Genomic DNA, 13,485 nt, shown 5'->3' with positions numbered 1-13,485 from the left:
ACACAAAAAAACAGTCAATAAGGAGAATTCATTCAGTAACAATAAGTAAAATATGCTCCATATCTAGAAGAGCATGAACTGTTCTAGAGGTAAAGGTAAAAATTCACCCTTTATCTTGGCAACTATATTTAAAAGCCAAGTAAATAAATGTGAATCTCTTCTAAAAAGAGGCTTTCCCCATGCTTTATGGAGTACAGGAAACTGAAAAACAATTCTCAGATATCAAGTTACTTCTCTATGTGCTAAATAGCATGAATTCTTTTGAATTTATTTATATTTGCCTTTGAAATTTATCTCTTACTCAAGCCAATTTTTATCTTTCCTTATCTGAATCTTTATGATCTGATCTCAATATTCTGTTCAATGTAATATAGATTTATATATTCATAAATAAAAACAAGAGTTCTATTTCCTATAACTGTAGATGTCCAACAGTAAGAGAATGCACTATTACAAAGTCTCCAATTACAAAACTTTTAAAATGTGAACTATTAACTGGGGAGTAAGTCTACATTAATCAATGTTTCACTTTAAACACCGCCTAGCATAGCAATTGGTAAGTAGGTGAAAAAAGACTTATTCAATGAAATAGTGATATTTTTCTCATTTATTTTAAGTATCTCCACCTAGAAAACTAAAACTCTAGAAGACTGAGGAAAATCTGTAGAAGACTAATGAAACCAATTCATTATTGGATCACATACAGTGCAAAGTATAAATTCTATAGTTGTGGATTAATCAGATCCCAAATTTAATTTCTTGGCCTTCCCCACTTAAAAATCACCTCTTAGCATCTTCAGTACACAGAAAAACAGCAACTTGAGAAAAGCCATTATGCTTATAACAAACAAGTGTCACTTTCGTTGCTGACCAATCTTTCCTGTTTTCGTGCATGTCAGTCTTCCCCAAAGAAGGAAATAACAAGTACACGTGACTAAATGTATATGGAGTCTGAATTATGACATCTTGGGTACTAAGAATATTTTAAGTAAAAGCATACTTAATATTTACCACAAAGTAATATCAAAATAATGTTATTATACTCTCCTATTGGCATATAAGGAATTAATGTAGACTTTCAATAGGTCAGTTAATTTAATGTTGCATTTTTACAACTTAAATCAAGATTTTCAGCAGATTATAATCAAAAAGCAAATAATACTGTTTTATAGGAATAAAGCATGGAATTATTAATTTGGATAATTTTATTTGTTTTATACCTACACCTCTTATGATATTTTTAAAAGCTTGGTCTTAAACATAAAGAGATCTCAGCTATTTTAAGTATAAAATACAAATGAAATTATTTATAAGCAGCTTTCATGAAGGGCTGCTGCTGAGTTTTTTTAAATTAATATTCTGTTCTGACAGTGGCATACCCAACTGAAAGTTTTCTTAGGTGTACAGGTCAAAAACTACAGAGAACCAGCAGTCAAAAGAATTAAGATAATCAACCAATGTCAAATCAATCAAGCATGCACTAACAAATGTAAGATCGTTGTTGCATAAGCACTAGTTATTAAGAAAGAAGACTTCATGTTGCACTAAAAAAAAAATTAAGTTGTGTCATTTCAACCTTTAGACCCTCATTTTTATGTTTCCTAACTTAGATCACCAATTATGATCATAAAGTTGAAAAAGTTCATCCTGAAACAGATAATATATTTAATAACCAATTTAAATTTAGGGAATTTATCACTTTCATTCTTTTTTCTGGTTACAGAATTAACACAACCCGTTAGAGAAGATTTAAAACACACATAAAAGGACAAGGAAAAAACCCAAAAGTCACCCACAACCGTACCACCCTCAGTCCTACTATTCTACCACAGTTCTCTTCTATGATATCTGTAAGCAAGCTTTTTCAATTACTTAATCATTGTGATATTAAATATTTTCCTAAAAACATGTTAACAACTGCATAATATTCTATACAGTTAACTATTTAACTGCACTGGAAAAAGAGAATAAGTCATTTAAGATTAATCCAAGAGTATGGCACTTGCCTTTTAAAACAGTTGAAAAATTTGTGTTTTCTGTAAAATGTGTATATATTAAGTATTTAAATCCTAGTAAGATTCTAGACTCCTTTCCAACATCTTTTTTAAATTTAAATAAAGAAAGTAAAGCAAAGAGTAACCTAGAAAACATGCAATTTTTCAATGCCAAATAGTGACAAAAGAAAAGGTCTAATCAAAAAATCTGCTTCAATCAATAAAGCAACTGTATTTTCCTGTCATATCATACAATTTTTTGTAGAGTATTTGCATTAAATTAATCTTTCATCACACTACACACCTTGAAGAGTTTCTCTACTAATTATGACAAATTTGAGCTAAATACCTACCTCTCTTTTCCAGTCTCTGGAATGGCCTAATAATACTCATTTTAACCACGGCTGGCAAAGATTAGGAATATACCTAATTTTCCTACACAGCTAATTATGGAGAAATGGTAGAAAAATAGTAACTCCAATATACTTTTAGTGATAAATGTTAACTTACAAAAATAATTATTATGTAATATATTCAAAGAGAAATAATCTACAAGAAGAATGCAAATACAGAAGATTTTCCATTGCGAGAAGAAAAAATCATCTATCCAAATTTAACACATTCAAGGGGAAAATATAATGTGAAACCCTCAATCTTTTGTTTCTAAATTCAGTCATAAAGAGTGGTATTAAAATTCATGTAGCCTAAAGTCACTGAGAACTACAACGCACTGCTGAGAATTAAAGAAGAATTAAACACTGTTAAGATGTCACTTTTCTCTGAAATAGATTCAACACCCCCATGATAATCCCAAAAGGTCTCTGTGAGGAAACTGATAAGCTGATTCTAAAATAAAAGCCAATGTAAAGGATCTAGTATATTCAAAGTAATCTCATAAACAAAGCTGAAGGACTTATAGCAACTGACTTCAATATTCACTATACTGTGTTACTGGCATAGAGTGACAAGTAAATCAACAGAACAGAATAAATCCATATTTCTAAGGTTATTTGATTTTCAGCAAGGGCATCAAAGCAGTTCAGTAGACAAGTAAAGTCTATTCAGCAAATGGTGCTGAAGTAACTAGATATCCATCCAGGTAAAGAAAAATGAACCTCAACATCTACCTCACATCATAGACAAATATTAACACATAACAGATCACAGACCTAAACAAAAGAAGCTCAAATCACAGTTTTTAAAGAAAAATATAAGAGTATCATCATAAATTGAGGGCAGGCAAAAGTTTTTTAGAGGAACATAGAAAGCAATAATCATAAAGGCAAAAACTGATAAATTAGACTTTATAAAAATTTAAAACTTCCTTACCAAAAGAAACTATTAAGGGGAAAAGGTATGCCTGGGACTGCTGACATAGACTGGTACCCAGAATATATACAGAATTTCAACAACTCATCAATAAAAAGACAAAACAATCCAATGTTTTTCATCAGCAAAAGATTTTACAGATTCTTCACCAAAGAAAATACATATGGCCAATTAGCAAATGAAAAAATGCTCAATATCAATTGTCACCATGGAAATGAAAATTAAACCACAATGAAATGCAACTACATATCCACCAAAATACCTAAAATTAGCAAGACCATCAAACACCAAATGTTGATGAGGATGAAGAGCAACTAGAACTCTCACATATCGCTGTCAGGAATGTAAAACAGTCCTGCTTCAGAAGAAAATCTAGTCGTTCCTTATAGAACCAAATATAATGTTACCCTATATCCTAGTGACTCAGCAGCAAATCTACTCGAGTAATTTTCCATGAGAAATAAAAACATGTTCACCAAAAGACTTGTACAAAAATATTAACAGCAACTTTATTCATAGCAGCCAAAATGAAAGTAAACAGCCTAGATGTCCACCAATAAGAAAGCAGATAAACCATGGAATGTTAATATGCAATAAAAACAAATTAATTCATACAACATGAAAGAAGCTAAAAATATACTGAGTGAAAGAAGCACTATATAAAACAGAACAGACATATGACTCCATTAGTAAGAAATTTCAGAACAGGAAAACCTTAATCTATAGTTGAAAAAGAATCATAATATTCCTTTCGGAGGGTAGGAGCAGAGAGTGACTACAAAGAGGAAGAAGGGAAGAATTTTCGGGGGTGGTGATAATGTTCTTCATAGAGAACTGGGTCACGAACATTCATGTATCTGTCAAAACTCAGCAAATGTACACTGAAGATTTGTGTGTTTCAATATATGAATATTTTTACATGTAAATACAAAAAACTTTAAAAGACTGAACTCTAGGTGACGGTATGCATGTTGAAATACTTATGGGGAAACATACTGATGTCTGCAATTTACTTTTGAGATATATTAAAAAAGCAGATGAATTCATGGATGGACAAAAGAATGGACAGGTAAAAAAGTAAGTAGAGTAAAATGTCAATGATAAAATCTAGGTGGTGAGTATATGGTTAATTATATACTGTACATTTTTCATAATAAAGTCAAAGAAAAACATCAGTTTATCCTTGAGGGTCAACTATATCATAGATGGCTAGAGAAATTGTAAATGAATGACATTAATATGGGTTACATATTAAATAATATCAAAATATTTACACTATTGCAGTTTTCTGGTATTTTTAATATTGGTCATAGTACTGGAGTAGGTAGCCTTGTCCCTTCTCCAGGGGATCTTCCCAACCAGAAATCGAATCAGGGTCTCCTGCACTGCAGGCGGATTCTTTACTAGTTGAGCTACCAGGAAAGCCCCAAAGAACTTCTAGGTTGACCACCTAATTCCCAAACCAAAAAAGCTCTGCTATAAGACCTATAAATAACAAGCAATCAACCAATGGTACAGTTACAATCATGTACCCTCATTCACAATTTCTAGTTATAAAGAAAAAAATTATATAAAACTCCTTGACAATAAATTTGAGAACCCACTTGGAGATCATAATTAAATGAATTATAACTAAATGAATCATAATTAAATGAATTTTATAACAAATATAAAAACACTGGTAAAAGGCTAATATTAACAATGAGATATACCAACATTAAGAACTCTTAGAGAAATCCTTTCCCTACACATTGAGCCTACCATTTTATGATTAATATGATGGAAGGCTAACATAATAATGAGATATATCAATTGTAAGAACTCTTAAAGAAATCCTTTCCCTGCACACCGAGCCTACCGTTTAATGATTAACACTTTTCTACAATCTCTTCAATAAGAGAAAAGGAAGAAAATAATTTGGAAAAGATCCAGGACACAGTTTTTTTAAGCAGTTAAAAGTACTCAGAAAAATCATTACTTAATCTTGGGAAGAAAATAAGAGTCTTGGAAAGTACTTAATCTATAGAAAGTTATTCTCCATACACATGGGTACAAATGAAGATTTCATTTAAACTAAACAGCAAGGGACTTGAATTAGATGTCAAACATCAAGGAAACAACCAAGGAAGTCTGTAAAATTCACCAATGTATTTATTAACAGGATAGAACCTTAACTATCACTGAGAGTAAATGTGGTCTGCACAACACTGTAAGTCAACTATACTTCAATTCTAAAAACATATAATAATAATACTAATAATGTTAAGTCCAACCTAAAGGTACAGTAAGCCTCAAACTCTTAGCTCTACATTATTACTTGATATTAAATACTTGCATGATAATTAATGTTATCAGAACTTTCTTATTGCATGATGGAGAAAAAAAGGTAGACTACTAGAAAAGAGAACCATATAATTTTTTTTTAGCTTCCATCCTGGAACAATCCTATGATATTGAAAAATAAGAGATGAATTTTTAAAACTACCAAGTCTGTAATTTTTAGCTAAAAACCTCACAGTTCCTGTAACACAGTAATTTTTTTTAGATACTACCATAGGGCAGAAAAACAGCAACAGAGATATTCCAAAATCATGTATACAGTTACTTTACCTGAAAGAGAGAATCCTATGAATACCAAAAATTTTTAAAGAAACAAAGTTATATTCACATCTACAATTTTAAAGTGTTTTTTTAACCTTGTGCTAAACAAGCTTAAGCATTTACTTTTTCGTAAGGTGACAAAATCATGTCTCCACCTTAAGCACAGGGTGGAAGTCAACTGAGCAAGAGCCAAAATTAACAATGACAATTTAATACTTTATCTGGGGAAAGAAACAAAACAACTTATTTCCCAATATGCCCTTAGTCCAGATGATGGGATCAGTTCAGTTCAGTCGCTCAATCGTATCCAACTCTTTGCAGCTGCATGAATCTCAGCACACCAGGCCTCCCTGTCCATCACCAACTCCCGGAGTTCACCCAAACTCATGTGCATCGAGTCAGTGATGCCATCCAGCCATCTCATCCTCTGTCGTCCCCTTCTCCTCCTGCCCCCAATCCCTCCCAGCATCAGGGTCTTTTCCAATGAGTCAACTATTCTCATGAGGTGGCCAAAGTACTGGAGTTTCAGCCTCAGCATCAGTCCTTCCAATGAACACCCAGGACTGGTCTCCTTTAGGATGGACTGGTTGGATCTCCTTGCAGTCCAAGGGACTTGCAAGATGATGGGATACAATAGTATTAAAACATATTATAATGTGCATGTGGTAACAACTTTGTTAACCTTATGTAGTATAAATTATCCTAATCCTACTAGGATTAAGAACATACTACTAGTTACATCTTTAGATTTTAAAACCTCATGGAATTTTAAAAATCAGATTGTTTACACATCTAATCCACAGACAGAGTCTAAATTATGGATAGCCTAGGGTTTAATGCACTTACAGTTCCTTATGTTTCTCTTCAGCCAAAATCTGGTCATTAGGTTTAAGAGAATACCTGTAAAACAGAAACAAAAATATACTGGTAAAATAAACATATGAGTATGTTTGCCTCATGGACATCTGACTGTAGTCTCTACATACAGCCAGTTGAACCCAAGCAAATAAACACTACTACACTGATAACAGGTCTCTATCTTAATTGAAAAAACATGTGTGAGTTCTTTGATGCTCTATTAGTCACTTCCACCAACACCACCTCAGTAAGGAAAGGGAGATGTACTTGACCATGCTTTTAAAAAATGAGGTATCTTCAATATTCTTCTGTAGTGACTCATCCATAATGTTACATTTATCCAGCAGTACAAAATTCAAGAAACTACTCCAAGGTTAAGATTTAATAGTTCACAAAACAATACAAAGTTATTCTTTCATTAAATATATAGTAGGGCTAAGAGTCGGACACGACTCAGCAACTTCACTTTCCCTTTTTACTTTCATGCATTGGAGAAGGAAATGGCAACCCACTCCAGTGTTCTTGCCTGGAGAATCCCAGGGATGGGGGAGCCCTGGTGGGCCATCGTCTATGGGGTAGCACAGAGTTGGACATGACTGAAGCGACTTAGCAGCAGCAGCAGCAGGGACTTCCCTGGTGATCCAGTGGTTAAGACTCCACGCTTTCAAAGCAGGGGGAGTGTGGGTTCTTACTCTGGTCTGGGAACTAAAATCCCATATGCCATATTGTACGGCCAAGAGAGGGAAAAAAGCAATATACAGTAAACATTTATTATATATCAGACTATGTACTAAGTAATGTAACACAGGAGGAAAAATAAGCTTTGGAATTCTTAACTAAACCATTAACTAGCTTAGTGACCATAGGCAATTGTTTCAACTATAAGTTTCCCTGACTATAAAATAGAGGCTACCATAAATAGAAGAACAGGGATATTCCAATATCATATAGTTCATACTACTAAAGGTCACAGAAATAGGCAAACAACAAAGGACAGGTCTGCAATTTCCACTTGTACTCATCCTTTTCCTAAAACTAACTGTCTGACAGCAGAGAGGTCATCTAAATCTCCTTTCTTGCCTCCCCTTCCACAAGTGCCTTTATTCACTTTATAAAAAGAATGGCACACATCTTTTCCATCCTGAATGTAACCATACTGCAATGCCTACGTATAAAAATCTCTGAAGTATTAAACAAGGAATGATTCATAATACTTGGTCTTCAAGGCCTTCTTAAAGTACTACAAACTGACTTTATGGCTTCCTGTTTTACACACTATTACAGTAAACAATGAAGACAGAAATTTAAACTGAGGAATTGGGATAGAATGTTCTATTTTCAGATATATTCAGAAGTTGATTACAATTTTCATTTTAAAAGTTCATCATTTCTAGCCCATGTTCATCATCAGAGAATACATTCCTTTTCAAGTAGAGTTCTGTGAAGCAAAGCTAAGAGAATTTCTAAAAAGGAACAAGAAAGACAAAGTCAATTTATTTCTTCCAAGCAACACTCTTTAAACAAGTCTTCTTGCCTTACATTTATCTACCAAGGATTAAGATTCAAAGATGGTTGTTACAGGAACATGAATCAAATCAATTTATTTGAATTGAAAAAATGAAGTCAGACTTCTTACATCATGAAAGTAAATCTCATTGGTGTGACAATGAAAGAACAGTTTTGCCAAAAAGGTTTCAAGATAGACAGTGGCTTTAAACTGAATAAATGGTTTTGGTTAAAACGTGTTTAAGTCATCTGATAAAAACATCTTACCAAAGAAATATCCTTTGACATAGGTATATTGAAGTTAACAAGATTTAGCTTTTCTCAATACCGCCTGAACAATGCCTATGAATAAAATACCAACATATAATTACTACTTAATATAATTACATTAAGAAGCTTTAATAAAGCCTTTTTGGTATACTTCCCAGAATTTCAAGTCTTTAATGACTCTAATGACTCTGGCAAGTCAGGTGATTTCTATTCTTTGCTTCCAACAAAACTGAAAAAGGTCTTAATCAAATTATCAGCTGATAGATAAATAAAAATAATTCTGATGATAAATCATTTGACGTTAGAAAAGTTCAAATAATTGAGTAAAAATTTCTGAAACAAAAGTGTCCATTACCATTCAATTAATTATATAAACAGAGTACTCAGAATTTAGATCTCTAAAAGAAAAAAAGGGGGGAAATAAAACTAATGCTGAACATTGTCTTACTGTAGCACTGGGTATTATTTATCCACAAAAGGTTCAATTAATTGAAAAAAATTAAAGATCAGCTTCATCCATCTCATTAAAAGATGCATTTCCAAAAACTTCTCATTTTCTTGTTTAATACTGATTTAACATTTAATACATTTACATTGTTTTATTAATTGTATGCTAATTAAAATAACTAGAAAAAATATTTTAAACTTGACTTCATACATATAGTTGTTCAAAGACATACGACAGGGTGATCAATATGCAAGAAAGCCTTGCATGCATAAAAATACATTGCCTTCATAATGTATACATAATATATTATGTGCAAAACATAATCCATGCATAAAAAACACATCACAAAAGGATGAAACCTGGTGGGAAAAGTATAATAAAAATACAAATTTAAACAGAGAAAGGAATATAAATTTTTTAACGTTAAGAAAGAAGTTGTTTGTATCTTTTTATAAATGTATAATGAATGGTAGGTATCAAACTACTATGGTATTTAAGATTCCAGTAAAAGAATGATTTACCAGTTTTATTTAACATTAAAATATAAAAATCATAAATACTTAAATGACTGAGGAAGTACTTACTTATCAAAACATTTTCATGGAAGTTAAAAAGTTTGAAACCAGTGGATTTGATGATATCTCTCAGCAAAGTGCTTGATATATACAAAATAGGAACTCAATCAATATAACTTTCCTTTTTTTTTTTAACTTGTATCGTGTACTTAACAATGCTGTGTCACAGCATTAAACACCTTTAATATTAGCTCCTTTTTTAGGGGGTCATACCACGAGGCCAGTAGGATCTTAGTTTGCTGACCAGGGATTGAAGCTGTGTCCCCTGAAATGGAAGTAGGGAGTCCCAGCTATTACAACACCAGGGAATTCCCTTACGTTCCTTTTCTAGATAGTGAAAGAGAAATAACAAACATGTCTTGCCCTTATGTGTGTGCTAGTCACTCAGTCATGTCCAACTCTTTGTGACCCCATGGACTATAACCCACCAGGCACCTCTGTCCATGGGATTTTCCAGGCAAGAATACTGGAGTGGGTTGCCATTCCCTTCTCCAGGGGATCTTCCCAACCAAGGCATCAAACCCAGGTCTCCTGCACTGCAGGCAGATTCTTTAGCCTCTGAGCTACCAGGGAAGCCTGTCTTGCCCTTGGGATCTCACAATTCAGTAGACAAATCAGAGTAAAAGTAACCACTCATAGTGTCATAAGTATTGATATTACAATACAGTTAAGTACAATATAGAAGAGGGAGTACTGTCTCTTTTGAAAGAGTCAAAAAAAAGGACATCTTTTATCTTATCTGTTGCCCAACTTTCTCTTCCTCTCCCATTTCATCTCTTCTGTGCTCCTTTCCCATAAAAAACCTTTCCTCCTTTTAAAGAATTGTGGTGCTGGAGAAGACTCTTGAGAGTTCCTTGGACAGCAAGATCAAATCACTCAATCCTAAAGGAAATCAACCCTGAATATTCATTGGAAGGACTGATGCTGAAGCTGAAGCTCCAAAACTTCGGACACTTGATGCAAAGAACCAACTCACTGGAAAAGACCCTGATGCTGAGAAAGATTGAGGGCAGGAGGAAAAAGCGGAGACAGAGAAGGAAATGGTTAGATGGCATCATTGACACAATGGATATGAATCTGAGCAAACTCCAAGAGATAGTGAAAGACAGAGGCCTAGCGCACTGCTAGCGCACTGCTAGCGCACTGCAATCCATGGAGTCAGACACAACTTAGCGACTGAACAACAACTTTTAAAGTCTCAGGGTAAGAATTTAAAGAGAATAGTGAAGGTAGCCCATAAAAAAGATCCATATTATAGGCAAGAAAAAGCCAAGGACAGCTTAACTGTGATCAAATCACCCAAAAGACATTCTACTTTGCAGATTCAAGTACATCTTCAGGTCCTCAACAATAAATTTACAAGATCCATTATTTTTCTTTTTTTATTTTTTAAATTATGAAAGTATGATAACACATCTACAGGAGACTTGGAAAGTACAGAACAAAGTTACATGTAGTTCCACTATATATTACAATTATTTTCTTAAGTAGATAAATCTTAATTTAGTTGAAATTTCAGTATCAAACTCTCAAAAACAGAATGAATACACAGAAAAGTAGAAGGATAAGTAAATCTGAAAAGTACTATGAACCAAGCCAAAATAATTAAGATTTATATAATTTTCACACAACAGTATAATAAAAATTCTAGTTTCCACAGACTATAAATCAGGAGACACTGGAACATACCCAGGGACATAAAATAAGGTACAAAAATTTCATGGTCTAATACAGTCTATTCGGTTATTATGAGGAATTATGTTAGAAATCAAAGATATCTGAAAAGAACCCACATATTTTTAAGTACAATGTAGCATTCACCAAGAGAGACCTTTGATTATCTACTGTAAGCCTCAATAAAGTTAAAAGACTGAAAAAACACAGAGGGTTACTACAGAGAAGAAAGCATTTAAATGAGAAATTAATGTCAAAATGCAAGATCCATTTTAAACTATTCTACTGGCAGATTAGCTCTCTAATCCCAAACTTTAAAATGTTCAGTCTCTCCTTAGTATTTCTTTCTCGGATACGATTTTCCCCTGCCCCAAGCCAGGTAACTTTCCATCAGATCTCAATAACCTTTATTTTTCTTTGTCTTTGCTGGTTTAGTCAGTTTTATCTTCCTTATTTCTTCCTTGACTCTTGCACCCTCCTTCTTAAGAACCTGACCTACCACCAAGAGCAAGCCAAACTGCAGGGTTTGAGGACACAGTTATATACTTAAAACACTGCCTCAAATTCATTTTGGAAGGCAAGATATAAATTACAATTATAAATGTAAAAGTAAATATGCCATCAGGTCCACAATCCTTACTAATAAAATGGAGCTACTTCTCAATGAAACATTTAATGTTAATATTTGCTTTTAAAATGTCTGTTTAAATGTGGGACTAAATTAAATGCAGTTCTCTTTTTCATTTAGTGGATCTTGTTCTGCCAACCTAACTTCTGTTGGCAGAACAAAAGATATACAGATTTTTTAATCTCTTATTACATTTAACTTATTCTCTGAATATTCAATGTTTTAAATTAATAAACTTAAAAGGGAAAATTCAGCTTAGTAAGAAGAAGAAAGGAGAGCTATACTTCAACTTTCTACTCTGTCTTCTCCAGAATAATACAACACATAAACTATTTTTCACTTGAGTTTTGTTTCCTAAAGACATGATTAAACAGATGTTCTGCTTTTATATCATTTGTTAGATTCAAACATGAACATAGTTCCTAAAAAAGCCAGAGACAGCATAAGGGTACTGTGGTATTTCTCAACCTTTTTTCTACCTGAATTTACCAGAGGGAAAAGACATACACTCCAGTCATCAGGAGATGAAGAAGCAGGAGAGAACACAGGCAAGGGCCCTCTCTATCTTGCCTGTGGTCTCCACAAAGTCTGAGTCTTCTGTATGAGACTGAAACAAATATTATTCATTCAAATATGTTATTTCCCTGAAGATTAGCATAACTTAGAACTTAAGGCTCAGAAAGGTCTTTGAAGAGATTGTTAAGCCCCAAAACACCTCGGTCATAAATGAAATGCCCTACCAATGTCAGATAGTTAATGCCAAGCTAAGACTTGCTATACAGAAGGATGTTAATAAATAGTCCATAAATATTTGCAACTAAGATTGCCTTCTTGAGAATCAAACAAGTAAAATTCTAGAAATCTACAAATATTACCATATAAACCAAAGAACCTTAATGGTATCCTGCAAAGTTCTATAAAGTTGACAGAATCAATCAGATAGTGTGGATAGAGCAAGATTTTAAACTTAACATGCTTAAATGGTTCTTGCAACTGAAAACTAAAGGTTGATTAAAACATATTAAGGGAATTCCCTGGCAGTCTAGTGGTTAGGACTTCATGTTCTCACTGCCTGGGGTCTGGGTTCAATCTTTGGTTGGGGGACTAAGATCCCTCCAAGGTGTGCACTTTGGCCAAAAAAAAAAAGAAATGTTAGAAAGCACAGAGAACTATATTCCATATCCTATGAGAAACCATAATGGAAAGATTATTTTTAAAAAACGACCCAGCAATCCCCCTGCTGGGCATACACACCGAGGAAACCAGAATTGAAAGAGACACGTGTACCCCAGTGTTCATCGCAGCACTATTTATAATAGCCAGGACATGGAAGCAACCTAGATGTCCATCAGCAGATGAATGGATAAGAAAGCTGTGGTACATATACACAATGGAGTATTACTCAGCCATTAAAAAGAATACATTTGAATCAGTTCTAATGAGGTGGATGAAACTGGAGCCTATTATACAGAGTGAAGTAAGCCAGAAAGAAAAACACCAATACAATATACTAATGCATATATATGGAATTTAGAAAGATGGTAACGACAACCCTATATGCGAGACAGCAAAAGAGACACAGATGTATAGAACAGTCTTATA

General features: G+C 33.4%; 1 protein-coding gene across 2 annotated transcripts in view; it reads right to left on the bottom strand.

Moving 5' to 3' along the window:
• The window catches only part of ADK (adenosine kinase), a 550,542-nt gene that overhangs the window by 468,981 nt on the left and 68,076 nt on the right, over positions 1-13,485 (bottom strand). For both annotated transcript variants that reach the window (XM_010852351.1, XM_010852352.1), the window contains exon 3: positions 6,771-6,824. In XM_010852351.1, the coding sequence (XP_010850653.1) occupies positions 6,771-6,824 (54 nt within the window). The remainder of the gene's footprint in view (positions 1-6,770; positions 6,825-13,485) is intronic.

Source organism: Bison bison, unplaced genomic scaffold, assembly GCF_000754665.1.
Source record: "Bison bison bison isolate TAMUID 2011002044 unplaced genomic scaffold, Bison_UMD1.0 scf7180017864309, whole genome shotgun sequence".
NCBI classification, from domain to species: Eukaryota; Metazoa; Chordata; class Mammalia; order Artiodactyla; family Bovidae; genus Bison; species Bison bison.
Note: the sequence above shows the minus strand (reverse complement) of the source record. Positions and strands in the feature narration are given on the sequence as shown.